The sequence below is a fragment of the Argentina silus genome (assembly GCF_951799395.1).
Source record: "Argentina silus genome assembly, chromosome: 8".
NCBI lineage: Eukaryota > Metazoa > Chordata > Actinopteri > Argentiniformes > Argentinidae > Argentina > Argentina silus.
This window is the reverse complement of record NC_139662.1, coordinates 17,638,161-17,665,809: the sequence shown is the minus strand read 5'-3', so window position 1 is coordinate 17,665,809 and position 27,649 is coordinate 17,638,161. Positions and strand designations below refer to the sequence as shown.

General features: G+C 43.4%; 2 protein-coding genes across 2 annotated transcripts; both read left to right on the top strand.

Annotated features, from left to right (window-relative positions):
- Window positions 1-761: 761 nt before the first annotated feature.
- Window positions 762-5,423, top strand: LOC310808044 (uncharacterized protein; the record flags this gene model as incomplete). The annotated part of the gene is made up of 4 exons (XM_083674741.1): window positions 762-961; window positions 2,539-2,824; window positions 2,993-3,835; window positions 4,830-5,423. The coding sequence occupies 4 exons, from the start codon at window positions 762-764 to the stop codon at window positions 5,028-5,030; spliced, it is 1,530 nt and encodes a 509-aa protein (XP_083530867.1). The 3' UTR covers window positions 5,031-5,423.
- Window positions 5,424-6,113: 690 nt separating this feature from the next.
- Window positions 6,114-27,198, top strand: cep104 (centrosomal protein 104; the record flags this gene model as incomplete). The annotated part of the gene is made up of 22 exons (XM_083674326.1): window positions 6,114-6,157; window positions 6,703-6,829; window positions 7,660-7,833; window positions 8,205-8,343; window positions 8,549-8,611; window positions 9,781-9,857; window positions 10,346-10,514; window positions 11,897-12,052; window positions 12,795-13,028; window positions 14,039-14,254; window positions 14,499-14,666; window positions 16,305-16,478; window positions 18,221-18,397; window positions 20,678-20,878; window positions 22,042-22,137; window positions 22,457-22,508; window positions 22,720-22,795; window positions 23,089-23,197; window positions 23,518-23,656; window positions 24,497-24,564; window positions 26,735-26,822; window positions 27,053-27,198. Exons 2-22 carry the CDS (start codon window positions 6,717-6,719, stop codon window positions 27,196-27,198), a joined length of 2,835 nt encoding a protein of 944 aa, XP_083530452.1. The 5' UTR covers window positions 6,114-6,157; window positions 6,703-6,716.
- Window positions 27,199-27,649: the final 451 nt, after the last annotated feature.

Here is a 27,649-nt window from a genome sequence, read left to right as displayed (position 1 = left end):
ATTCAATTAACACTATGAACAAGAATAGTCAGGTATGAATAAATCAAATGAGGCTTTAATTATATTGTAAACGTATACATTACAAGGCAAATACATCAACAATACATGTTACATTCTACTACCCCGATGTAAGAAAATAAAAGGACAGTGACAACTTTTGTGTTATATATAATATTTCAGTGCATGCTCTGGGTCCAGCCGTGTGGTCTGAGCCAAGAAGTAGAGTTTTACTACATCCGCTGTTCTAGTGTTTTACCCCTTTTGATCTATAACCCAGTCTGTAGCTGTATACAAAGCATTACCATCTTAAATGGTTTGATAGTTCTCGTCACACCTAACTTGATCACTCACCATCACAGGAAGTTGTGAAAAACAGTTCCAAATGGTTGGCCTGATTAGCATGCCTTCTAACAGCCTACGTTGTACACCAGCAAATGACAGAGAGAGAGATAGGACAGTTATGTGTGTAACAGTTCCTCTTAATGTCATTATATTCACTAGTAATCAAAAGCTGTATCTTTGTTCTTCTTAAAGGTGCAATCTGTAGCTTTTCCCCCTTGAAAATATTACTAAATAACCATGCTGAATCATTACCTATGATGCATTGGCAGTCTGTGACAGCGCGTGCACCTGCCAAGACCCTGCCCTTCTGCCTGAAATTGTCTTCCCAAAAATGTTCGGGACTTTTCTGGGCGTGTATAATCTGCAATTTGCGTGGGACGTGGCTACCTACTGCTGCACTAGAGCGCTTCTTGAGTGCAATGGCGGATAGTAGCCGACCAAAACAATTGCAGCCTTCCTCTGCTAAAAAGAGGAAACCCAGTGAAGCAAAGCGAGCTGCCGACAAGTCTCGTTCCAAAACCAGAGTCAACCTTGGTTGGGCATTTCCACGCTGGCGACAGCTCAAGGAGCTGAAAGGGATGAGGAGCGATGCAGAGTTGTCTTGTTTTCTGCTAGATAGGTAGGTTGCTTGCTACCGAAGCTTTTGGTCCTGTTGTTTGTATTTACATGATAACTAGCACAGTAACACAATTAGCAAGCTAACATAAACATGTTCTGATTCGAATAATTATGAGGATCCATCAGCACCAAACAAGCGCCCGTCTATATTTCCCAATATGGTATGGCTGCAGACCACGCCCCTTGCAAAAAATAAATAAGGAGTCTTCTAGAGTAAAGTTACATGAACATCTCTGCTTGATGCGCACCGGGCGTGACGTCGTCCTGGAACCGGAATGATCTATGCCTGGAATGCGCTTAATGTTTTATTACCATTTAGCGCGCTGCTATCTAGTTCCGTCCTTAATGTCAATGGCTGTTCTCGAAGTTGTTGGGACAACGAGGAAGGATGTCAGGGACGTTGAGTGGAGGAGATTTAGGGACAAATCTAGAAATCGGATTGATATCGGAAAAGCCTTTTTCAGATGGAGGGACCTCAAGCAGCAGAAAGATCTTGCTACGGATACCGAAGTGGCTTCATTTTTGCTTGACAGGTCTGGTGATAGCATAGTTAGTTAGTTGGCTATCAGCTAGCGTTAGCATAACGTATTGAGTTAAAGGTGCATGATGATAACATTCAAGCTTTCAATCGGTATCGATCAGGGAATGAGATCTCTTGAAATAAATATTTCATTGACAAATGTTGTTTTGGTCCCGAAAAGCGAGAACGACTAAACAAACCAATAATATACTGTAGATTTTGATACAAATGCGTGCACAACAACACCATATTAAAAGTAGTTAGCAAAGTTAATTTATCCTACGGAACTGTTGTGACATATTATACCTGAAATTCCCACGGCCATGGCAATCTTTCGCCATGCCCTCTCCTTTCTTGGCGGATCCTTATAGTACAGGAAAGTGTTTCTATACCTCTGTAATGAGCTACTGCTCCTCCATCTGCTGCTTTTACCACTTACACATGTTGGTTTATTATTGTTTACAGGAAGTATTATTGTGTGAACCAATGAACAGATGGGAGAGGCGGGATTTACAGAATATCACTTGGAGCGTGCGTAGCGTCTCAAATAGAACCAGTTTCTATGAGTCGCTGTGTAAAACAGGCGCTCGCAGAAGTACGCGAGCGGTGTGGATGAAATTATCGCGTAGAATGATCGCATGGCGTTGGTGCACGCGCGCGGCCAGTGTAGTGTTCGTGTTACGTAGTTACTACACCGGGATGCAGGGTGCGCAATCCGTGAAGTACCCGTCAGCGCAGTAATGAAACCTGCTACAATAACCTGCCTATAAGTCATGGACTTGGACTTGTATTTTATGTTGTTAAACTTAAGGCAGGGACCTATACAGAGCGGAACCATCCAATCGCGCCAATCTCGCACGTATTTCCATTTTCATTAAATAATGATTAAACCGACATAAGTGTCCTGACTGAACCAAAGTTTACGGGGCAGTTACCATAGAATTCAAATACCTCTATGTATTAATGTTACCTCTGTATAGAATTTGTCAGCTCTTTTCTCTCATGTAAGTAGAAATTAAGGAGTCCACCCTCATTATGCTCTCTTGCATTTGACCTAGGTGTGCTGCCCTCTCTCAAAAGGATGCAGGTGTGAATGAACAGTCTACTGACCTCGGGCCACATAATGTGTGTGTGAATATCAACAGCCTGCTGCAGTTGTTCAGGCAGTGTGGGCAATGCAGTAGTGACTGTGTGCTCAAGAGGCAGGGGAATTGTTGGTGCTTCTCTGTCATTCAACACTGCCAGATCTGCAATCAGCTCAGCACATGGAACAGCCAGCCTTGTGATAACAGAAAAACATCCGGTAGGAATGAAATTGGGAACAAGGAGCTACAGAACGTCCAGGTGTGTATTCCTCGCCTTGATAAAGCGTGCAACCTTTACTATTGTATTGATAGCAGTTTGGATTGAAAAGTTTGGATTTCATATATCAGTGGTCTAGTTACTATCTATTTATTACCAATGATAAATAGCAAATCATGTATATTTTTCATACATTTTTCCTTTTCTTAGGAAAGGATACTGTTTGACAGTGAGACTGATGCCGCTTCCTGCCGGGAAGAGTGCCATCTGTCCTCAGAGGTAAAGGTGAAGAATGAGGGAATAGTGGAGAGCACAATGGAGGAAACGGTAGTTGCGGAGATGGAGGTGACTATAGACTCTACTGAGGAAGACCAGGAAGAGATGGGGACATTTGAGGAGGAGAAAGATGATGACGAAGAGGAGGAGGAGGAGGAGGAGAAGGAGGAGGAGAGGTGTTCTAGTGACTCTGACTTTGACCCAGGGTCAGAGACAGATGAGACAGAGAGCATAGGGAAAGGTAGAGAAACAGAGAGACAGAACCCCTTAGGAGAGGCAGATGTTGACATTGCTGTTGACGAGGGAGATGCATTGTCATCCCAGAGGACCCAGGACCAAGAGCAGGAGCAGTTCCCGGAGCTCTGTCCAGACTGTGGTGTCTTCTACATTATTAAGAAGCATCAGCATAAATGTGACCACAAGACTAAGCTGTTCCCCTGCCTTGACTGTGGGAAACGCTATTTGACTGAGCCAAGTCTCAAGGCCCACAGACGGACCCATCAGGGCATTCACCCATGCAGATACTGCCTAAAGCCGTTTAGAACGCAGTCAAACAAGCAGAACCATGAGATGAACCACTCCTATAAGGAGAAACAGTCATTCCAGTGCTCTGAATGCCCACAGACATTTTATAACGCCCGCACACGAAACCACCATCTCAGAAAGCATGTGTCTAGGAGACCCATCTGTCACACCTGCTACAAGGAGTTCCCCACGCGCCATCTTCTAGAGAGGCACGAAGTGTCCCACAGTGTCAACAAGCCCCACAGGTGTCAGGTGAGCAGGAAGGGGCAGTATCTCAGTTGTATGCGTTTGAAATGATTAGCCTATTTTAATTATGCTTTGTGTTGTGTATTTTGTTAACCAATAATAATATACTAATGTGAATGACCTTTTGTAACTCATATTATGAAGTAAAAAAAAAAATGCTGGAGGTGGAGATGTATCGCGATTGACTTGTGTACACGCATTGCTGGAAAACATTTTTGGTAACACTTTACATGAATGTCACATTTGTAAAGGGCTGGTAATTAGTTAATCATTCACTTATAACCAGTTTATTAAATTATAAACAATTTACAAACAGTTATAACTCATTAGTTTAGATTGTTGGTGCTTGCCAAATAGGGAGCTTGCAATCAGGAGCCAGCCTAACAGGGCTGCTATAGTGAGGGCAGCCAATACCACCTACGTTGGCATTACACAAACAGTTTATGTTGCTTAATTTCACGCTTGGAGTCTCTTTTAAATTAATTATACGCTCGTCTCTACCTGTCGCAACTTTTCTCATGCAGTATTTTAGCATTTGCATCAGCTGTGTCCTCCATTGTCCCTCGTGACTCCCAGTCATGACCGTTATCAACTGCCACTTTGGTTTAGTCTTACTTCAGTTGCCTTCATGCATTTCGTTACATGTACCTTTCATCTAAATTTCATTTATTTTGTATTTCCTCTATAAATGCCTTCACAACTGTATGGTTATTAGAACTGTATGCCTACTTAGTGTCCTTGGCAATGGTGGACACTATTTAATCTGTCTATTCCCTCCATGTGTCCCCATTTAACTTCTATGCTTCTGCTATGCTTAAAAATACAAAAGGTAGACTCCTTTAAAACAGTTAAATAAATACATTAGAAAATACAAAATGCTTTGAATTAATTATGTAATAATTTGTATTGTAATAATAATTAAATTTGTCACTGAATGCATTGTTGGCCAAAGTAAAGGAATGTATTGAATTCACCAGGTTCATGTTGCCCATTTCTGCAGGTGTGCCAGCGTACGTTTGCCCAGGCCAGCCAGCTGAAGTCTCACCTGCGTGTCCACACTGGGGAGAGGCCTTTCCAGTGCAAGCTCTGCCTCAAGAGCTTCAACCACAACATCAGCCTGAAGAACCACATTAGACGCTACCACCCTGGGGAGAGCTGTCACAGCTCAAACCCAGGCCGAGACTTGGGAGGGAGGTGCTAGTAGAAGCCCACAGGAGAGAGACTGGTGGAGACTCTCTAGCTGGATGGAACAAGTGAATAAGGCCACGAGTGGTCCTCTTTGTGCAATGTTGACCAAAATGTAGTTCAGACTCCTTTGAGGTTTTATATGTTTACCAATACAAAACATTCTGGTACATCCATTGTACCTACAAGTGATGTTGTGTCCTATCTGTATTGTTTCTGTTATCACTGATCACATCTAGTTTCATGGGATATCTGATACAGTCTCTAGTACTGCAACTACCTGGGCAACCAGGCATGTTTGGCCAAGGACACTTGCAATGTCTTTGCAACATGCAATCTGTACGGTGGGCATATGTTAATAGCCCTTCAAAAAAAATTATATTTGCAGTTGTCAAATTAAAGTTTGATTGAGACCTAATCATTTGCAACATTGTTTGAAGCTGTAAAATCACATTTACCATCAGTCTACCGAAAACAGAATATTAACAATGGAAACATCAGATTTGGCCTTCAATTAGTCAACTAAAAGATAATAGACAAAGAACAGAACAATTTACAATGCATTTCATAAGATGTGAACAAATTCTAATAAAAACATAGTGTTATAATAATAATAATAATAATAATAATAATAATTTGTTTTTGTATTAGTTTTTTGTTTTTCAAGTGCCGTTAAGGCAAATATCAAGTGTACAATAATGGGAACGTTTTGGGGTTCTGTTAATTGTGCTGTATTGATTATAGTTTGTACAAGTAAATCCAGGTAATCCTTGCACCATTTAATTGTTTAGACACAAACAATGTCAATGTCATGGTAATGTCACAGTTACATCAAGTAGATTTCAGTCACATGCTGAACAGTTTGAAATGAATGAAATCCAATGAGTAAAATTAAAGCATCAAAGCCCCTTCGTCAAATTACACCATGCATCTCTGAGTTGGACGCGCCGGCAACGAAATGACGCTTAAAGAGAGCGTGAAATGCTGTTAAAAGAGAGTCGCAAGTGAACTTCATGGACCACAGTCCCTCGCTCTCTGTCGATGCGATGCTTTTGCGCATGTCATTCGCGGGTTGTTGTCAGCGGTGGTTATGGAGATGGCATGCGACTTGTGCAAGCTGTCAATATATTTGTGATGTTCATGGTAAGATATCGTTGATATATTTGCGGTAAAGGTGTGTTTTTTTTAAATTGAAAATGTCGCATTATAACTGTACTTGTTGTATGTAGGCTGTCTGTATATTTATTTGTATTCAGCAAGTTTTAACAAAGATACGAAAGCAGAGTTGGCTAGCTACTGTATCTGCTCGTACTAGCCTCCACATCCTGTCATCCTGCATTCCTTCAAGCAGTTTGTAAGATGAAAAGCTTATCTACGGTGTATGCTATCTGAGATAATTCACTCAAAGATGTATTAGACCTAGTCATACCTCTGGAAAGATTAAACAGTATGCTAAATAGAAGATGGCTATGCTACAGTAACATTATCCAACTTTGACGAAGGCTTAGCCCAGGATAAGCTGCTCAGTCTTCCATGTGGTACATCAGACCAACAACAGCATCTTGTTATGCTGCTGTTATAACTTTGTTTCATGAAATGTGGTATTTGGCTTCGGTGAAAAGTGCCTCAGACGAGATGCCACTGAAGTTATGTGATAAAAGATGACGTTTTGCTTGTACCATTGACAGTACACAGCAGCAGGATGCCTAGGAAGATAGGATTTGTCGTGGTCAGTTCCTCGGGTCATGAGGATAACTTCAGTGAGAAGGAGCTGATGGTCCACGCACCTACGGTCAATGGCTGGAGATCTGCCAGGTAAGTTGTGTTTCTACGACTTAAGGAGAGAGGCTATTGGTTTGATCAGTTGCTGTTGGTATAGTATCTGGAATATACCTCTCTGGACTGAAGTCAATTAGCACAGTTGCTAACTAAAATTATACTGTTACTGAACAAGATAATTATTCGGCATACAGAGTCACAGAGTAAGATATTATTTACCAATCATTTATTTCACCGTTTCCATTATTGGAAATTACAGTATTGTTCTAACAGTGTGTTTTAAGAATGCTATTCATTAATTTTCATTTCTGTATGTTTTTGTAAATTAAATGCAACTGAGTATAACAACAATAATTCAGTATATGATCAAACTGTCACAACAAGTTAGATTGAACAGCAAATCACTGGTATCAACATGCGGTGATGTGAAATTCTCATTTTGCATAGTACACATAACTGTGCCTATGAAAACTGTGCTAAAAAGGAATTCTGTAAAAAAAAAAAAAATTAAAAAAAAAAAAGTCAGGTCAACAAAAGTCTCTAAGTGGTGCCCAAAAACACTGCAAGAGAATGTTCCTTGAACAAGCTCCTGCTAAATTACCCAAGATAAGGTCATTATTCAGACCAGTCAGAGGCAGCGACGCCAGTACCCTTTGCACCAGCTACCAGCCTCCCGACAGAGGCCTGGTGGGATTTTGCGTTATGCCAGTACACACACACGCACACGCACACACACACACACACACACACACACACACACACACACACACACACACACACACACACACACACATAATTAGCTTTCCATCAGTAGTGTAGCCTACATGTAGCACTCTACATCACTCACCCTTCATGTCTTTCCACAGGTTCTGTCCATACCCTCAGCAGATCACTCTGCAGCTGGTGGAGCGGAGCCGGGTCCGGAAGCTTCAGCTGCTGGCCCACCAGTACCTGATCTCAGCCAAGATAGAGTTCCACATCGGAGACAGACTACCAGATGCCCCCTCACCTGGTCTCTCTGGGCCACTGCGCAGGCTGGGGTACGTTAGTAAACAAGGGAAAGACAGGTGGAAGTTGGATGAGGAGTGGAGCTTGTTGGTCTGTTTCAGTGGTCGCTCTTGAGTCATCCCCTTTGTCATTGTCATGGTGGCATATGTGGCATAGTGTTGACTTGTGTATTTTTTTTTAATTGTGGGTTTGAATCCTTAAATTGTGGGTTCGAATCCTACATGAGACTGGTGTGTAGGCCTAGATGCACTGTATTTTTAAGTCACTTCGGTTAACAACATCTGCTGAATTACTTCACTACGGTTTCATCACATTTTCATCACATTCACTGTAGTGCCATAGAGAGGCACTCAGTAAATGTGGCCTACACTAGGCCTAATGTGAAATGTCTTCTACCACGAAGGTATGTGTCCCTATCAGACAATGAGAAAACAGGCTTTAAAGCTCGGGAGCTGAAGTCTGTTCACGTGGATGCCATTGGAACATACCTGCAGATAACTTTTCACAGAAACCACATCAACCGCTACAACCTGTACAATCAGGTACTCCACCGCCATGATGCACCCACAGTCAATCCCTATTTACCACCAATGATGTCATATACACATATTTTCTATGCTTACTTGTAAAGATATTCCCCATTACCTATTCCATTGGTTATATACCCTCATACTATCACATTTATGATTTTTCTGTTCTGACATCTGTTTGTTTGTTTTTTGCATCAACCTTTGTTCATTATTTCAGGTTGCATTGGTTGCCATAAATGTTTTGGGAGATTCTATGGATGGCAATGATAATAACACGATTGTAAGTGGCCACTCTTGAATGTTTGTGAGTGTTTTGTAACGTGTAAAAAAAAAAGAAGTAGTGTTTCACTGATTATTGAACATGCAGTACTGCTGTTATTCGCCAGATGGTGTTGTTGTGATTGTGTTTGTGTGAGGGGTTGCCTACATGCACTTATTTGCAACTGACAGATGTTGCATTGACATATTTAATTTAATGTCTATAGGTGTTCACGGTAACCCATAGCATTATAGCATTTGAAGTTCTAGCCTATGGCAAAATAAGGTAAGAAAAAATAAATCTAGTCATTCAAACTCATTCATTTATAATGCGTAATACAGTTGAACAAGAGCAGTCTCCCTAACCATATAAGAATACAATCCTGTTTTTTATTCACTATTATCAACCGGTGCACATTAAATGCACTGATCTGCTGATTTAATGTATGCGTGTGCGTGTTTATCCTGATGGGGCGTGGGGCAGGAATGTGGTAATCAGACTCAGGGAGCAGTGTAATCACAGAGGAGGCCTTAGCTAGTGTAATCAGATAGACGTGTGGACGGACGTGCCCTGGAGGAGAGTGGCTCGCCTCTCTCTCTGACACAGAGAGGCAAGATTCCACTGAACAGGCTCCACATTGTTGCCCACTAATCCCACTCTGAGCACCTCCACCGTGGCATTGTCACTCTCTCCCTCAGTCGGGGGCTGGTTATCTCTCTGGGGCTTACTGTTGTGCTGCTCAGTGCTGTTGATTATATGGATGAAGTCTATAGAGCACCCTATTGAAGTTTATGGAGGGCCATGGACAGTACAAAGACTGTTACTGTATATACCCTGTGTTTACATTGATGAGAATAAACTCATGGTAGATTACTTACCTCAGTACTGTTTACCTATGGACTCACCTATGGCACTGACTATAGTTATAGTCTGTCTGCCTATCTGTCTCTGTCTGTCTGCCTGTCTATTTCTATTAGAATGAAGTATAGACCTTTTATATCCATTATTAATTCAAATCTATGTTACTGTTTGGATTACGGCTTCGACATGCCCCATTCCTGTTTTTGTAATGACGAGCCACTTGACAGTGTTTGCGATGTTTCACTCAGCAGATGACATGGCCGGCGTGGTTGTGTGTTGTGTAGCCTGTCATTACCAGAGTGAGTAATTGCAACTCTGTTTGCCCTCAGCCCAGCAGAGAGCAGCTGATTGATCACTATCTCAACAGCAGTCAGCATGAGACCGCCTTGGATGGGACCTACATGGGGTGAGGGGTGAAGCCGTGCCCATTGTTTGGTGAAGTGCGGTGTGACATTGTTCCAATAACCATTAACCCGGAATTCGACCACTCCTCATTTTGCAATTTCGAATGGGTTTCTCTCCAGTTTGTTGACAATAGATCAGGTTAATGGACAAAGCAGGTATAAACAGTCAGTTAGCCACTCTGTACAAGAAGGGATATTTCACTACCTCTCCAATGTTATTAAAACATTTTATAATCCAAAAACGCAATATTTGGAAACCGAAAAAGCTTTTTCCCATTAATGGAAAAATATTAAGTGAAAGTTTTTTTCCAAACTGTTTTGTCATATATGTGACCCATCAAATGGACAGAATGTGCCGTTTGTGCAAATGATCACCACTTCCAGAGAACGTGAATATTTGGCTATAATGTTCAGGTTCCATAATTTTGTCATTCTTAAAGTTTGGTCCCTGTATGGAAACACTATCTATAACCTTGTGTCTCTCCCATAGTAAATGTGAGTCCATCTCCCCCCTGGATGACCTGGCCTTTGACATGTACCAGGACCCCGAGGTGGCCCACATCATCCGCCTGCTGGACGACAAAAAGCAGGAGATGGTCCACCAGGAGAGATACGACCTCGCCAAAAAACTCAAGCAGGCTATCGCTGACCTGCAGAAGGTACAGCACTTATTGTGCTGGTTTCTAGGACACAGATTGACCCTACTATTGGCCTAAATCACATTTTCAATGGAGACTCTCCAGTTAAGATGCTGGATGAGGTTTAATGTCAGTCCTGGAAACACGACCACAAGACCACAGGGTTTACATGCCGGTTTCACGTCACTGTTTATTCAAGTGGGTGAAGCTCCTATTCAGAGTGTATTACCAAAAAGGAATGCGTACACAATATGCTCAGTTACAAATCCACCCCTACCCCCTTGACACTTGTGTAGACCTGACAGGAATTGCATAGGTGTAAGCCATATGGCGGGAAATTCCAGGTGGTTATTACCATATGGGCAATAGCTATCCTATTTCTTTAGATCTACATGAAACGCTAAGGCGGTAGGGGTTAGGACCACAAGCTAGAAGAAGCTTTTCATTAAAGCAATAGCAACAGACATGCTACCTTTTGAATTTTTCTCCCATATTTACCAATATCAATGTCTTTGTTGTCGGTACCTTGTTTAATTTTCACTTTCCTATTGATGCGCTGCCTGATTTTGTTTGCATCTGTAACCGCAGCCCTTAAACATTGTTCAGATTCTTGTTACCAACCACCTATGTGTACATGGTTACCATACCAACCATGAATACTTGATAGCCACAACAGCTGTGGAGACGGCCAGTGAGTGGTTTCTTTTTGTTGTGTCAGACAACAAGCGTCCCTGTAACCAAAGAACCGTTTCTTCACTCCCCACAACGTTTCTTGTTATACTGGCCAATGAGCATCGCATACAGTGTTGTTGCCAAGGTGGTCAAGCTGAAAATTGTTTGTAGCCCCGTGTTCATAACACACGTCAATAGATTATCACTTTGTAATATGACACATTGCTGGACAGGCTGACGAGACATGTACTTTAAATTGCCTGCCAAATTAGCAGTTAGTGCAGTGTTGCTTGGCACCATATTAGCAACTTGGTTCAGCTATATGGAATTTACTTGTAAAATGACACAACTGACTTACTGGAACTTGTAGTCAAATATCCAGATCGTAAATGTTAACGGTTTTGTCTGTGGAATACCATGGTTCTCTGTGAGCATGGCAATGCCCTGTTGCATACAGTATTAATCAACTTTTACATAAAACCTTGTTCACCATTTCTGATTCCATGTTGTACCAAGTCATATCATTATTGATGATATAGTTCAAGCAAATGATGTCAGTGATTTCCAAATTACAGTCATCTGGATCTCGTCCTTCAGCATTCTCTAATCCGGAAATCATAGAAAGTAAGAGAGGTTTAAAACAAAATAAAACCCATTTGCAGTGTTAAAATCCACACTTCCCCCATCTCTCTCTCTCTCTCTCTCTCTCTCTCTGTTTGACCATGGGATAGGTAGGGGAGCGCCTGGGCCGCTATGATGTGGAGAAGAGGTGTGCCATAGAGAAGGAGGACTATGACACAGCCAAGAAGAAGAAAGACCAGATGGAGGAGTACAGGATGACAGTGTACCAGCAGCTAGAGGTTCACCACCTTCTGGACATGGGCACGGTCAGTGGCTCGGTCTGACTTGTGAAACGAACCGTTGCTTTGCTTCTCTGAACTTTGAGAGAAGCAGTTGTTTTCCCTCCTCATACCTGTGGCCTTTGTATCCCATCCCACCTAGGGTTGGGCAATAGGACGATCAACTTGTTTGTGTGTGATATAAACATTTCCTCTGAAAACATTCTCGTTAAGACGATATCCCCACCCCCCCCAGCTCCCGTATGAACCCCACGTGGCATGATGTTGTAGGTACTTCCACGTTCAAGTCGCAGTCCGAAGTGATGGAGTACTACTTGATACTAGATTGGTCAGTTTTGGGTGTTGGGGGAGAGAGATGAAGGGCGAAATCCAATGATAAAGTTGGGTAACATCCTTGAGTTTCAAAATAAAAAGCCTCAACCTCCAACTAAGAGCAAGTGTTGCAGTCAAGTTCTTGTTTTTTAATTATTATTATCTTGTATACATAATGCCAATATTTGGGTCACAAAAACATCAGGATATTTTCCAAAGTAATATTGTGAATAAGAAAATGGTGATATCGCCTAAACCTACCCACCTGTAGTTTATATATACCATCAGCTTGTGAAATGTCATTGTCTTTGAAGGTGCTGTCTGTAAAGTGTTATTCGTAAGTTCAGCATTTTGAAATATCCTCCTGCATATAAAGTATTTAAACCCTGAAACCTTCTAGAAGGTATAGGGTGTTTGACGAAAGCCCCTCCCTCCTCTTTCTCAATGTCGACTGTAGGTTACGAGGATGGTGGAGGCGTTGCCACCCGAGGACCCTCCTGAGTTGCCCTCCCCCAGTCGCCAGCCAGCAGGGCCCAAAGGCAAGGTTGCCACGGAGACGACGACAAGGAGGGGGAGGAAACCGGAGCCCACGCCCTTGGTGCCTGAGCAGGTCACCCCAAAACCTGTCAGTCCCCTGCCGCGGTCGCAGACCCCCACACCCCGCACCCACCCAGCAGTGCCCAGAATAGACGTGAGTCCCAGCAGAGTTCAAATAGCTCTCTAGCTAATGTTTACACCAATGGTATTTACTAGTAAATGTTTAATAGTAAGTTACTATGAGCACACACACCACCAAGTTCCCTCATTTCATAAGTGGTCAGATATTTATTTTACCTTTTGTCCGAAACAAAAACAATATGGCACAAGGGTGTGGAATCACTCTTGAGTTTGCAAGTAAAAAACTGGTGTTTAATATTGTGCGCAATATTGATACTGTGCTAACAGTATGTTAAACAGTAAGCACTGTCTGTTCTCTGCTGGCTCCCCCTGACTTACTGAACAATACAGCACATAATGTCACTGCAAAAAAACAAACAAGTTGCCCCCCTCCCCCCCTCATAAGCTGCTGCTTTTGTGTCTGGAACACTGGTACATGTAGGATTATGACCAAGCTTTTATGGTTTACTCACCAGTGTGACCAGGCCTTACAGGTTGAGTTTCACAATTTAATTAAAAAGTGTGAAACACTTGGGTGACTTTAGATGGGTGCCAACCTGGCTGGAAGACTTCAAGCTTTGAGCCTTTTACAGGACTATGAGTACTATGCCAGTTGGCTGGGAGAGTTGGACTTGGACAAATATACATTTGGCTGTCTTATAGAGGGAGTAGTGTAACTCATGGTATATTCAACGACCAAAGGTCAGTGAAAGCAAATCGTTCTATGGTTGAAAATGTAATCAATCAATCAAGTCTATGACCCGCTATTATTCAGCTCATAGAGTCTGTTGCTCTTGTCTTGCCTGTATACATACGTACACTGTGTACCATTTTCTCAGAACAGGACTGAATGCCTTGTTGGAAAAGTGTTATCAAGTCAAATTCCTTATCCCATTCATTGGTAATAGATCATTTCAAGCCCCCCCCAAAACAATTTGGTACCAGCCAAATAATCGTGTCGTGTAGGGCGGGAAAAGAAATGTGGCTTGAAAACCGGAAAGAACCAGTCTTACATTATGTTGCATTGAATCACGACTTACACAGGTCATCGCCCTGCCTTACGACGAGAGGCCCTTGCCTGCCCTGCAGAGGAAGGAGAGGCCGGCGGAGACCCCCCAGATCCAGCCTGATGAGTTTCCCTCGCCACCCTCTCCCCTGGGTACCCCTCGTAGCCCCTGGATGACCGGGGAGCCTGAGCCCCTCACAGAGAGGGCCCAGCGAGAAGCCAGTTTCCCCATCGAGGTCTACGGAGATGGCCTGGTAAGAGAGAGACACACTTTCTCACCAACACAAAATGCTCCTACTGTATTGGACATGCATACATACATACATACATACATACATACATACATATTTCTCATGTTATAAGATATATCATTATAGGATTATATGCCCTATGCAATAAAAAAATTTAAAAAAATAAAAAGACCAAAACAAGGATGATTTCAGCTCTCTCTATTTAGCCTATTTAGAGGGTGACTCACCAACATCTCTCTCCCCTCAGGTGGCTGGAGCCTATTCAAAAACCTGGTCTTACCGAGAAGACGCCCTACTTGCAGTTTACAAGAAGCTGTCTGCGGTAACACCTGGAACCCCTAAGGAGGAAATGAGGAACATGATGAGAGCTGCAGTGTTCCTGGTCAAGAAGGCCCTCCTGGATAAAGTATCATCTGTGAGTTTAGGTGACATTTATCCAGATTATCTTTCTGGTACTAGGCTACATTTGAATACCATGATCATGTCTTCTTTTTTTACTAGAAGTTGAATGTTGTTGGTTTAGGAGTTGGGTTAGTGTAGTATCACTCAGTATCACTCACCTGTTTGAGTGCCTCAAACAAGACTTTACTCCGATTGAATCGAACACATGTAGAACTTGAAGATGTAGTACTTGAAAAATGGATTGTATAGGGGTTATTATGACACCCACAGTACAGGTTATATTGTTGCTGTCCCACATAAAAGCATGTTTAGGTTGTGGTTGTTTCAATCATTTTTATTTCGTGACTCATATTATTATTATTCAATTCAATTGAATATTATTATTCCACTCTCTATTATTATTTCTAAACTCATATTAATCGAATGAATGGGTGCATTTTCACGGGTAGGAGCAATGAATTTACCTGTTTTTTTCCACAGTGCATGTTTGATTGAATCTGGCCTTGGATTGTGTGTTTGCTGAGTTAATGATGACTGACTGCAATGCCCCACTCCCCCCTGAATCCAAATAGGTTGTTTCACAAGGGTTAGGGTTTTTCCCTGTGATGAGAGTGATTTATAGAATGATTAAGTGAAAGCACGAGACCTTGTCCTTGCTTATAAAGCCTATCTCACGTTGCTGTCAAGTGAAAATGACACAACAGCTACATGAAGGACAACAAGTCAAGGTGGATTGGGAACCGAAAGGCAGGTTTATATGGAATGGTGGATGGATGGTAGACATGAGGCTTATTCTGTTATGGTCCATGTTTAAAAGCTTGAATTTAAAATAATAATAAACAGTTTGTGAACACAAGCACCCCATTCCAACCAAGGGTCTAACAAAAAAAACATAGTACCAAATATTATATACAAATATCTATAAACTGATTGTTGACTCATTGTTGATTTACACATCTCTAGAACCCCCCCCCCCCCCCCCCCACACACACACACACACAGATATGTTGTTCGTATATTACTGTCAGTCTTTGATTAATCATGTTCTCTGAATACCTTACACTGCAACTAGTCACCATTCACACAGGCAGCACACACTCTCGCCCCCCCCCTAACAATGCTCCCCCTGTCCAGCTCACATTCCCACCGTTCTCTCCTAGAGGTCTCTCCCTTAAACAAACATTATGGAACATTTGTGACAAGGGTGGCCTTGTGGACGGCCACTTTCTCAGAGGCTCACATAGCTTATAAGGCACTGGAAAAGTGGGCCGCAATAATCCTAGGATATGTTGCTTGTAAAACTGATATTAAGGCATATTTTATGGGGTTGGTCTATTAACTTCTTTGCTGATTGAAAGTATAGCAAGCTACCTCACAGTCGGGTTCATTCCAAGATTATTACCAGGCTGCAACCTGGTTCTCAAGACTCAATGTTAATCTGTCCCAAAGCCTGTTCAATATGAAAAGCTGTTTTGGAGGCTGGTATTTTTAGTTTCTGCTTTGTTAACTGTAAAGACCTCTGTTCTATCAGGCATTAAAAGCCAACTAGCTACTGTGCCAGGCTAACTCCTTTCATCCCCATGCAGCATGCTACACTTCGGTAGCTAGCTACATCCATAGTCTTTCAATGAGTCTGTATCTCCTCCTCCAGGTGTTCCAGGCGTCTCTGAAGCTGCTGAGAATGCTGCTAACCCAGCTGATCCCCAGCCAGGGCCTGGGCAGGGCGGAGGTGGCCCACTGTGTGGAGCAGACCTGGCCCAACCTGCTCTCCAGGACTGGAGACTCGGCCACCAGGCTACGAGCTGTGGCCACAGTTTTCATCCAGGTAGGGATGCTAGCTACCTGCTAGCTTGAATGGATACACAGTTTCAGAATGATATGTGGGGAGTATCCTTCTGACACAAAATGGCTGCCGTGTATCACCTAGGTGCGTCACTCAGAATGGGTGCTACACGTTGATTGTGGATGAGGTGAGGTCCCATTCTTAGAATGTAAAGTGCTTTTGAGACTTTGTGAAAAGGGCTATGCTAATGCCATCCATCATCTTTCTATTACAAATCCCTTATTGACTGCATGCTGCCTACTCGACCTAGGGAAGGTTGAAACCGAGTTGGTCATATTCAGTCCAACCCAATGCTAACTTGTGCTAGCTACACTTTGAGACACGTTGCTGGGTATGGATGAAGAGCTAGAGGTGATGGGGTGGTTTCATGCTCTCCCCCCAACAAGCCCCGTGTTGTAGGAATCCTGAGTTGCTTGGACTGCCCCCTCAGAGTCTCTACAGGAACAGAGTGTATGTGTGTTTTAAAGAGTGTTTGAGGGAGTGTATGTACAGTGTAAGCAAAGTGTGTGTGTGTGTGTGTGTGTGTGTGTGTGTGTGTGTGTGTGTGTGTGTGTGTGTGTGTGTGTGTGTGTGTGTGTGTGTGCATGCGCGCGCACGCAACTATCTCAGTTGTGTGGTCATGTTTTTGACTTCTTAGTTTATGTGTGTAAGCCAATACTGTGTGGGTGTAGGGTTGTATGTTCACACTGGACAAACGGCAAGAACGATAAGCTGTCTCAGCTGTGGTCATGTTTTTGACTCTACCCTCTTAGATCACTACCCATGCCCTCCAGAGCCGTTAACAACTCAAATGAACTCAAGCAAAAAAACGTTTCGGCGTGAACGGGCTAAACCCACGGCATGAATGGCCCCTTTGTTACAAGTCCAAATGATCGCTTCCATTTCATTTATTACACATGCTCGCTCTCTCACTGACAATGACTTAACAAGTGGGGAGAAATAAACGTCAGACGGTCACTGCATTGACTTCATCAAGGTTAATTTGCAGCCTGCTAACAATACATGTTATTCCTAAAGCCCTGGCCACACTCGTCTGTGGTATCCGTTAGTTACGGATTGAGCCAATGGTTTCTCAGTGGGAGTCATCCGTTGACGGACAATGGAGATGACAAGGGTCTGGATGTGTCCAGTTGTCGTTTTTTTTATGGACAGAAATGTCTGGAGGAGTTTAACTGTTTGTCGTTTAGCCAATCAAAAACAAAGAAGGGTTGTTGGGTTGCAAGGCTGTTTCAAAGATCACACACAAATGCCACGGGTCAAATTAGTGACTTCATACTTATGTTTTTGTCCGTTTTCTGACGGACTAGTGTGGCCGGGGCTTAACAGTATTCCACACACCTTATTAATCACACTGATTAATAGTCTAGCTGTGAAAGGCAAACAAGCTGAACTGGAATATACTGTTTTCTCTGAATGGCTGTTTTGCTACATAAACATGGCCTTTTAGGATGTGTGCTTAGTAGGGGATTAATTTACATAATGTTGAACGATTAGCATACCAATCTCTCTTAGTAGAAGAGCAGTTAGTCCTTTTGGGGGGGAAATAAGCCTCCTGACACACACACTCAAAGTCATACTCTTGAAAGTGAGACTACGCCTTCTGTGTATGTGTATCGCAAACATTGTCAGCTGACATTCGAATGAATGAACAGCGACTAGCCTGGTTCGGTTATCTCCTCATTTCTAAATGTCCGCCTTATGTCCCTCCTCCTCCCCCCTTGCAGGACATGGCCCTGTTCAAGGAGGTTAGGGCCTTGCACGTGGTCCCCGGGGAACTGGTGAAACCCATCAAGTCCAACATGCCCACCCGGCTGGCCCTGAGCAGGGCAGAGATACTGGAGAAGGTGCTGGGAGAACTAGGCACAGACAACTCTGGTTTCACTCTGGATAACATCATGAAGGTAAAGACAAAAAACAATGGCCCTATTCCTTTCAATTGTTTTTAATCGACTGCAAGAAGGGGTCCTCATGTTCTTAAGCACCCCCAACAAACCCCCGGTGCCCCCCCCCCCCCATTCTAAAACTCCCCAATTGTACTTATCCTCCCTATTTCCCAAGACCAGCATTAGCCAACTGGTCCTGTAATATAGAGGTTTGAATTGAGTGGCAAAAAAACATCGTGATTTATGGATGACTCAACCAGGCCGTAGTTCCATCTGGTAAGCTGGGGAAATGCTGTCATCCCTGGCTGCCACAGTGGACACCAACTCTCTCTATCTCTCTCTCTTCTCTGTTTCTCTCTCTCTCACTCTCTCACTCTCTAACTATCCAAGTGTTGACAGAGTGGGCAGGGGCAGATTGGCTATCCCCCATTCTAGTTTACGACAGCCTGGTGTGAGCAAATTGTTAGGTTCTGCACAGTCCTTCTCTCTGAAGCAGAAACCACAGATGGTATTTGGTGGCCTGTGTTTGCATGTTTGTGCATGCTCGCCAGCACCAGCACTGGGTCCTTTGTGCTAGCTTCTTCCATGTTTGCTGGGAAAACGTTTCTCGGCTCCATTGAGATGTAACAGTGGGTCTATATTTTCCCTTTACTGGTACTTCATTGGCTGACTCTGAAATTGGTGCCAGTTGAAAATGCTGTTGTTGACAGCTTAACAGGGGCATTTGCACCCTGTGTAAACACATCTGTGGGATATACTATAGGTTATACTATAGGTTCAGAAATAGTATCCCACACCCAGTTTTGTCAATACATATGATTGTTATTGTGAAGTAATGGCTTCACATGCGTCCGCAGCCCTGTGCCATCTCACTGAACAATGAGCTGATGCCACCGAAACTGTCGGGATTGAGTTCCACACCCCTCACCTCAGGCTCAGTCTCTCCTCTTTCAGTGAGGGATAGTTAGTTGGAGGCAGCTTGGGAAAGTACCATAGAAGTGACCCAAAGGTTTACAGATTATTTACCCGTTGTGGATACCAGGGTTGGGATCAGTCCCATGTCATTTCATTCGATTGAGGAGATGGGACCCAATCCTGTTTTCTGCTGAATTTGTCTCAAACGGAACAGCATTGTTTCCGTGGGTCATTTTTGGCATATATGAAATCCTTCACATGTGGGAATAGGTAACATTTCCATATTCTCCCTACTATAGTCATCACTTCTCTATTCAGCCAGTGTGGAGCTCATAGCTCAGTAAATGGGCAGCCTAGCCAAACCCCTTGTCCCGAGGAAGACAGATCCACATTTCTGCCTTCTCCCTGTCGTTACCTGGGAGATCCGCCGGGAGGGAGCCCGGGCAAAGAGGTGATTGAATTTCCTGTAATTAAAATGAGAAGCGGAGGAGAGACAACCGAGAATAATGCATGCCTGTCCAGAGCCCGTTGAGTCAGGGATAGATGCCCTTTGTACACCGTTTACCTCACAAGCTACTGCGTCTAAATGCTCTCTGGAGCTGATACGCTCGGATTGCCAATGGGCTTTCAGTTCTGGACAGACTGGGGTTACAATGGTGTCTGGATAGTAGCATGTTATGGTGTAGGTCTCACAGCTCAGGAATATCCAGCATTCTCTCTGTTCAACAAATCAACCCCCTTTTATGATGATGTTTCAATATCTCATGGGCATATTGGCAGGGGTCATCATAGAAATGGCTCCTAGTTTAATCATATCCAGTATTTTATCAGGTTAAAATATGTGGTGTCATGATGGAAAACAGTTGTAGCTCACAGTTGGCTAAGTCATGCACAAGTGAGAATGCAAACCTCTCTGTCTAGGCATAGGTGGCTCACACTCACCAGCTAATCTCTGGCCTGTTCGTGTTTTCCTCAGCATGCTAACCTCTCTGTGTCTGTTTCAGCTCTGTTTTAGCATGCTAATACTCTGTGTCTGTTTCAGCTCTGTTTTAGCATGCTAATACTCTGTGTCTGTTTCAGCTCTGTTTTAGCATGCTAACCTCTCTGTGTCTGTTTCAGCTCTGTTTTAGCATGCTAATACTCTGTGTCTGTTTCAGCTCTGCTTTAGCATGCTAACCTCTCTGTGTCTGTTTCAGCTCTGTTTTAGCATGCTAACCTCTCTGTGTCTGTTTCAGCTCTGTTTTAGCATGCTAATACTCTGTGTCTGTTTCAGCTCTGTTTTAGCATGCTAACCTCTCTGTGTCTGTTTCAGCTCTGTTTTAGCATGCTAACCTCTCTGTGTCTGTTTCAGCTCTGTTTTAGCATGCTAATACTCTGCCTCAGTTCTGTACAGGGGCGCTGGAGCATAGCGCGTCAGAGGTGAGAGAGCTGGCTGTGCGGGTCATCCTGGACATGTACCGCCAGCACCAGAATGCTGTCCTCCACTACCTCCCGCCCAATGACGCAGCCACTCGCAAGAACATCCTCTACAAAAACATCTTTGACGGATTTGCCAGGATCGATGGGCGGCCAGTGGAGTCCCAGGCAAGGGTGTGGTCTGGTCTTTGTCACGTGTCCTGACTCAAACTGTGTTTTTAAACTTGTTTAAGTGACGGGCTTCTTCTTTAACTGGCACTGCTGTCCACTTCTCATTAGAGGACTGGCGATCCCATTAAGTAATGACTGTGCTGTTAAGTAATGCTCCACTCCTGAAGTCTGGACATGTCTCACTCGGGTGAGTTGAGGACACATCAATGCAGTGGTCTGTAGTAGCCTGCCAAGCTCCCAGACATGACTGGGCTGTTAGCGAACTGTGACAGACAGAGAGATGAGAGGAGAGGAGAGGAGAGAAGAGAGAGAGGAGGTGGGGGGGTGGGAGAGAGAGAGAGAGAGAGAGAAGGGGGAGAGAGAGAAGGAGGAGAGAAGGAGGAGAGAGAATGGCTTGCTTATTGGGGTTGTCGTGGAAATGTTGTGGAATCAGAACCAGTCAAATCAAGAAGTATTCAGGAAAACTGTTTTTATTTGTGTACACAAATACGGAGAGCAAAGGACTTAAATGTCGCCACCTGCTCTGCCAAACATTTCAAATTTACCAGCATTCATAGGGAGGAACAAACAAGCCCAGATGTTTGACCACATTCTTCCTCAGAAATTCATTGCCCTGTTGCTATGGTAGATTTAAACATATTTCCTCGACTAGCGGATAGAGCAGTGACACACAAGCAGATGCAGGCAGGCACATTTCTCAGAAAGTGATAAGCAGATATATTTTCATAATTTGTGGGGGGGGAACACGTTTACTGTACACTTGTTTATATTCTTTGTTTGGTTCTTGTTGTAAAGCACTTTGAGACAGTTGTCAGCTGTAAAAATTGCTATACGAATGCATTTGATTGATTGACAGAGGGAGAGAGAGAGACTGAAAAAATGAGAGAGAGAGAGAAAGACACATAGTGTGTGGATCAGATTCGCAGGGTGCAGAGGCCCCCAAACCAGAATCACAGGGTGCAATTAGTATGGTACTGTGCCATTACTATGGGGACGACTATTACATTTTCTACGGAGACTTCTTCAAGTCCAAAACTTTTTATTTTCTCAAAATAATACAGTACAACGGTAGAGGACACAGATAAAGAATGAGGTTAAGAAGGAGAAAGAGAGAGAAACTGTGGGACTGAAAGTGTGTCACTGTGCTCAACTTCCCTTAGACATCAAAGAAGGGAGGCGGCCAGCAAGAGGGGCACAAGGAGATGGAGGAAATCCGGTCACTTCAGGAGCAGCTGGCGGCCTTGAAGGAGATCAGTGTAGGTGGAGCTGTCATCAGTGCAACGTTACATAATTCCTATTTGCCCTTATTCCACTATCCGTCTCCAGCACGGACCCTGTTTTAGTTTCATGTTGAATATATCCATAAGACCATTAATCATAGACTGTGCTCCATTGCTAATATGTATGCTTGTAATATACAGCCATAGAGGTCCTGTTGCAATGTTGTGTAAAGCTTGGATTTACCAAGTGGTGTTTTAATATGTGTGCACTGTTTAGTAGCTGAAGATGTCACCCGATCGATCATGTAGGCTACGTTTCTGCACAGCTGTTGCATTTTCTATTTATTTTCATAAGGAGAAGGGGAAGGAACATACCAAAGGAAAAGAGGCTAAGGTTGTTAAAACAGGTATGTATGAGGGAACCCTCTCTGACCACATTTGATAGATCCACTTTTATCAACCCTCTTCTAAAAGTCAAAGTCAAACCTATTCAAGGTCATGTTTTTGTCCTGACAGTAGAATGCTGGTTTCACCATGTTGTGAGGTGTCACTTCAGTGACTACACTGTCCCTCCAATTTATAGTCAAGTCAAGTGAATGTGTCTTTGCTGCTTTGCAGCTGTGAGAAAGGCACCCCAGAACAACCTGAACCCAGCAGAAGACGACCAGTCATCAGGTGTCAATTATTTAGACAAGTAAGTGTTGATTCACAACCAGATTAGGAACCCCAAATCTGACTGGAATGCCCTCAAGATGCAGAACCCTGGATGAAAAATGTAATCCTGTGGAAGTGAATGTGTTTTAGCTTGTGAATATTCAGATTATGTTTCTGGCTGGCTATACTGCATGTTAGACATGTTCAAGCCTTTCTTTCTTCTGAATATGTTACAGCATTTGTACTCTGTTTCAGACTATATTCTGAAAGTGTTTTATCCTGTGTATATATTTGGAATGTTTCAGCCTTGTTTATATTCTGACTACGTTCCAGCCTGTGCATATTCTGTGGTGATAAGGATGAGTTGTTCACTGAGGATGGGCTGGACCTGCACTACTGGAAGCACTGTCCTATGCTGCGCCGCTGTGACCAATGCCGACAGGTACTCTATGTTCACGCCCGTTCTCACTAGGGCCCATCACTAGGGCTGACCATGCTATCATTCTGAGCGTACTATTTAGGTAATTTGATGCTTTCCAAAGGTGATCACTGACTATCCAGTCATTTTCGCAGGATAAAAAGCCAATTCAAATAGCAATTTTATGGAAAAATAAATAATTTCTAAACCCTTTATAGAGGGCATCTTAATGTAATGTTAACATTACCGGATGGGGTGATAATATGATATATGATATGAATGCGATGTACTTGTGGTTTTGTGCATCCTTGTCCTCATGTGACTGCCTTTGTGTGTCTCTTCAGGTGGTTGAGATAGCCAGCCTCACAGAGCACCTTCTGGGGGAGTGTGAGAGCAGGGCCGGGTTCAGGCAGTGCCCACGCTGCTCAGAGGCTGTCCACACGGACCAACTTACCCGCCACACCCAGGGCCCTACATGTCACCGTGAGTCTCAATGCTCGCTGGGAATCAGGCAATCATTTTCAGAGCATATCCTTAAATACCCAGAACACACCATGTCGTGTTGCCGTTTTTCGAATGAAGCTTTTCCAGTGTTGTCATCAGTCATTTTCTGTGGGCATATTTGTTGTATTGTATGAGGTGAGTTGGTGTGATTCTGTACCAAATAATGTGTGAATCCTTGTCCACAGTATCACATTAGAGCACATTCCATATTTTTGTAACATCCTTGCCAACAATGGAACTTAGAGATATGTATTTTAATCTGAACTACAATATGAATCTCAGAGGAACCCCTGTACAATAATTAATTAATTATATAATCACTTTGTGTGAGCATGGCAGAGAATACAATCATTAATGTACTTAATTACATACTGTTGTAGAGTGTGTTTTCTACTGTCACTTGATGAGACAAATTGTATCTTCATCAAACAATACGAGTTGTAATATGTTTCTGTAGGTGTAAATATTTGCATATATTTTTTGAGTGCATAAATCAATCAGTATTTACTGTACATACATCTCTAGGTTTACAACCATTTTGTTCACAGAATTATCTATGTTTCTACATGCAGATGTTGGTCTGTGGTTTGAAACGCTAAAGATGGCCCATGCTCAATGCATTTGGCACAATCTAAACCAATGTTGGCGGTTTGGGCCTAAACCAATGTTGGCGGTTTGGGCCTAAACCAATGTTGGCGGTTTGGGCCGAAACCAATGTTGGCGGTTTGGGCCGAAACCAATGTTGGCGGTTTGGCGGTTTGGGTTCGATGCCCATGCTATTGTTGCTCGCCGAGTACTCATGTTTCTGTCTCTTTTCAGCCCCTATCTCTGGCAACGTCTCCAACCACTGTCCATTGTGTCATGACAACTTCAAGCCTGGAGAGGAGGTGAGATGCTATTGCACTCCCACAGATTACATGATAAAGGACCACCGATACCGGTGTTGATCTCATTTAACCACCGTCGCTGGTGAAACCAAGGCTGTGTTATGCATGTCACTCACTCGCTGCTTTTAAAGTCATTGCAAATAATTATGGAAATTATTTGAATGTTGTTTCTCCTCAGAGAAAGAGATTTTGTTTTTGGTTTAGGAATTTCTGTTATATTTAATAGGACCTGCTTGAGTCACTTTTTGGGGTGAGAGAGTAAAGTAAATGACAAAGTAGAATACAAAGTCTAAAGACGATGCAGTTGTTTGGGACATGTGAAGACGTTCACAACTAACACCAAACTTGTTTTACTGTGCCTTTCTCTTTCCGTTCCTCTGTTCTTGGACTGACTGTCAATTCTTGGCTGCTTTGAGTGCAGCTAATATTAGGCTTGAGAACCAGACAGGTGTGTGTGTGTGTGTAAACACCATTATTGCCTTTCTTTAAAGGCATTTCAAAAAGGTGACTCTCAGGAGGAAAAGCCTTCATTTCAAATAGGTAATTCATCCAAAGGAAAATAAAATGTGCTAGGGTTAGTGTTTATGCATGTTTATTAAATGCGGGACATTTAAGCCAACACAAACACTTCCGTTGTTGTTGAAATGGCCATGTTGAATGTAAAGACAATGGTCTAGGTACCCAATGTCCAGAATGTCAATGACACAATGCACTTTTTTTTTTTTTCAATTCTCCTGCAAACGTGGTAAAGTGAAGACGAAGTATTAAATATCAACAGCCTTTAGAAGTATGGACACTGGAGTAGCACATCCAAGAGCTAATCCTTCACTCCACATTCACTTGTCTACGATTCAAAATGAGGTCAAAATGGGTCTTCCGTGCACATGGCTCTTGTCCTGAGAGAGACGTAACGTCGGTGTTACCTTTCAGTTTCCTTCTCTGTTGTTTTGGGCTTTGTTTGACCTAATCTATCATGCAGGTCGTCTTACAGCCAGCGTCTCCTCCGTGTACTCGATCTGCCTGACACTCGGGCAGTCCTCCTTGCGTGGCCATTTCAATAATGAATTGGCCTTGTGTCCACGAAATACCACCAGCATCTGGACAGGGCTTGATTTTGACTGCCATGTTGAGATAGACTATAATAAGGTACTAATTTATAATTTAATTAATAACACACTTAGCCCCAACAAAACCCACAATGGTTTACCTTGGGCTAGTGTCCCAGAGCCAGATTAAGCTTAGTCCTAGACCATGCTGGGTTCGGAAATAGGAAACTGGGACATTTCTGACTTGGAAACTCGTGTTAGGATGATACCCGAGTTTCCCGTGTTAGAATGAAGAATGTCAAAATCGTGCAAAATTGTTGGCGGGAAGTTCTGAGTTTCTAAAGAGCACTCGAACGTATCACCAAGACCATGTTCAATGGGGTGTCTCAATTGAAAGGGCTTTCTGGTGTAGGAGGAGACTTGTGTTGTGTCTGAGCAGCAACTGTCCCTTTATGTTTAGGGATCTGACATCTGGTCCTGACCATGTACCATGGAGCAGTTCTACAGAGCATGTTTGTTTTGCCAACACAAGCCCTGACATGATCAGTTTCAGGATACGTTTGACAGGATGTGTATTCTACCTGACATTAGTGCTAGTGCAGATGCTGTCTGGTTTACAAATGACAAAAAGCTATGCACTTCAGTGATTTTGAAGTTTTCTGGTCCAGTCACATGGTGAGGACAAAGTCAGGGCCTGTTATCTTACCAAAGTGCATTTTTTAATTTGAGGTGCTTTTTGGTCTTTGAAATCCTGGTATTGTGATGGACATAAAAACAAGGGTCTGAGTCTCTTAACAACTATCCATCTCTTCACACATGTGCACAATTTTCCACAGTGTCCTCTTTAAGAAGCACTGGACACATTTCAGGAAGCTCTAATGCAACGCTCCCCATTCATTCAGTTCAGTGAGGGGAAAACTCACCCAGCAGTTGAACCTCTGAGGCCCAGCAGAGCCCTCCTCCGTGTGCCAAATGAAAAGCTCCAGTGTTAGGGCGGCCATTATGGCTCTGACACGGCCCACAGTGGCCCACAGTGCTGCTGCAGTAGGGGGGGGGGAGAGAGAGAGGGAGAGTCAGGGGGCTCCCAGGGCAGCCGTTGGACTGACTTGTGCTTTGTCCTTTAGGCCTGGAAGGCTCACCTGATGGGCCGGGAGGGCTGTAAACAGAACTCGCGGAGGACTGCGGTGGCCCAGATAACCCAGCAGGCACAAGGTGACTCATTCATTCACACCCCCCTCCTCCCATGTAGCCCAGGCTAGTAGTATTAGACCCAAGGAAAGTGCCCATGCTTGTTATTGAAATATAGAGCCGTGTTTTCTTGCTTCCTACTACTCAGGGTTCCTGCTTCTTACCATGAGGTGCATAGAGATGATGACTAATTTCAATTGCAGCAGGATAAACTTTGAAAAAGTAAAATTAATTTTGCAAACTGTTTTGTTTAGGGAAGCCTGCTGGAGGGGCAAAGCTGAAGCAGGCGTGGTCAGTGGGGGCAAGAGGCAGGGCCATGGGCAGAGGGAGCCGGATCCCCGCCCTGGCACCCAGAGCCAGCCAAACCCACACAAGCCGCCACACCCCGGCCAAAAAGTGAGACCACCCCTTCTCACCTGGCCTCTTCTCCATGGGGAACCTGCAGTCTCCAAAAGCCTGGAATGAGGAGGAACACAAGGCAGCGTCCCAATTGTATAAACTACCTTCCTTTACTTAAGAGATATGACTGAAACCCAGTGTTGGGGAAGCTACTCTGAGAATGTATTTAACTAAATTAACAATTACTTCACAATGGAAGTTGAACAGCACTAAAGCTACCCTGTAGAGAAATATAGTTTGTCAAACTAAAGATACAATGGAAAAAGTAGTTACTGCAGTCACTACATCAAAACTGCTTTATCCAACACACGACAGTCAGTCAGTGAAACATGACCAATCCATGTGACAGAAAGTGTATGACTGAAACACTAAAAAATCACTGAGAGAGAAACAATGGGTGAGGTGGAGCAAAGTGGGGAGGCCGGAGGCAGTAAAGGAAGACATTTGAACTT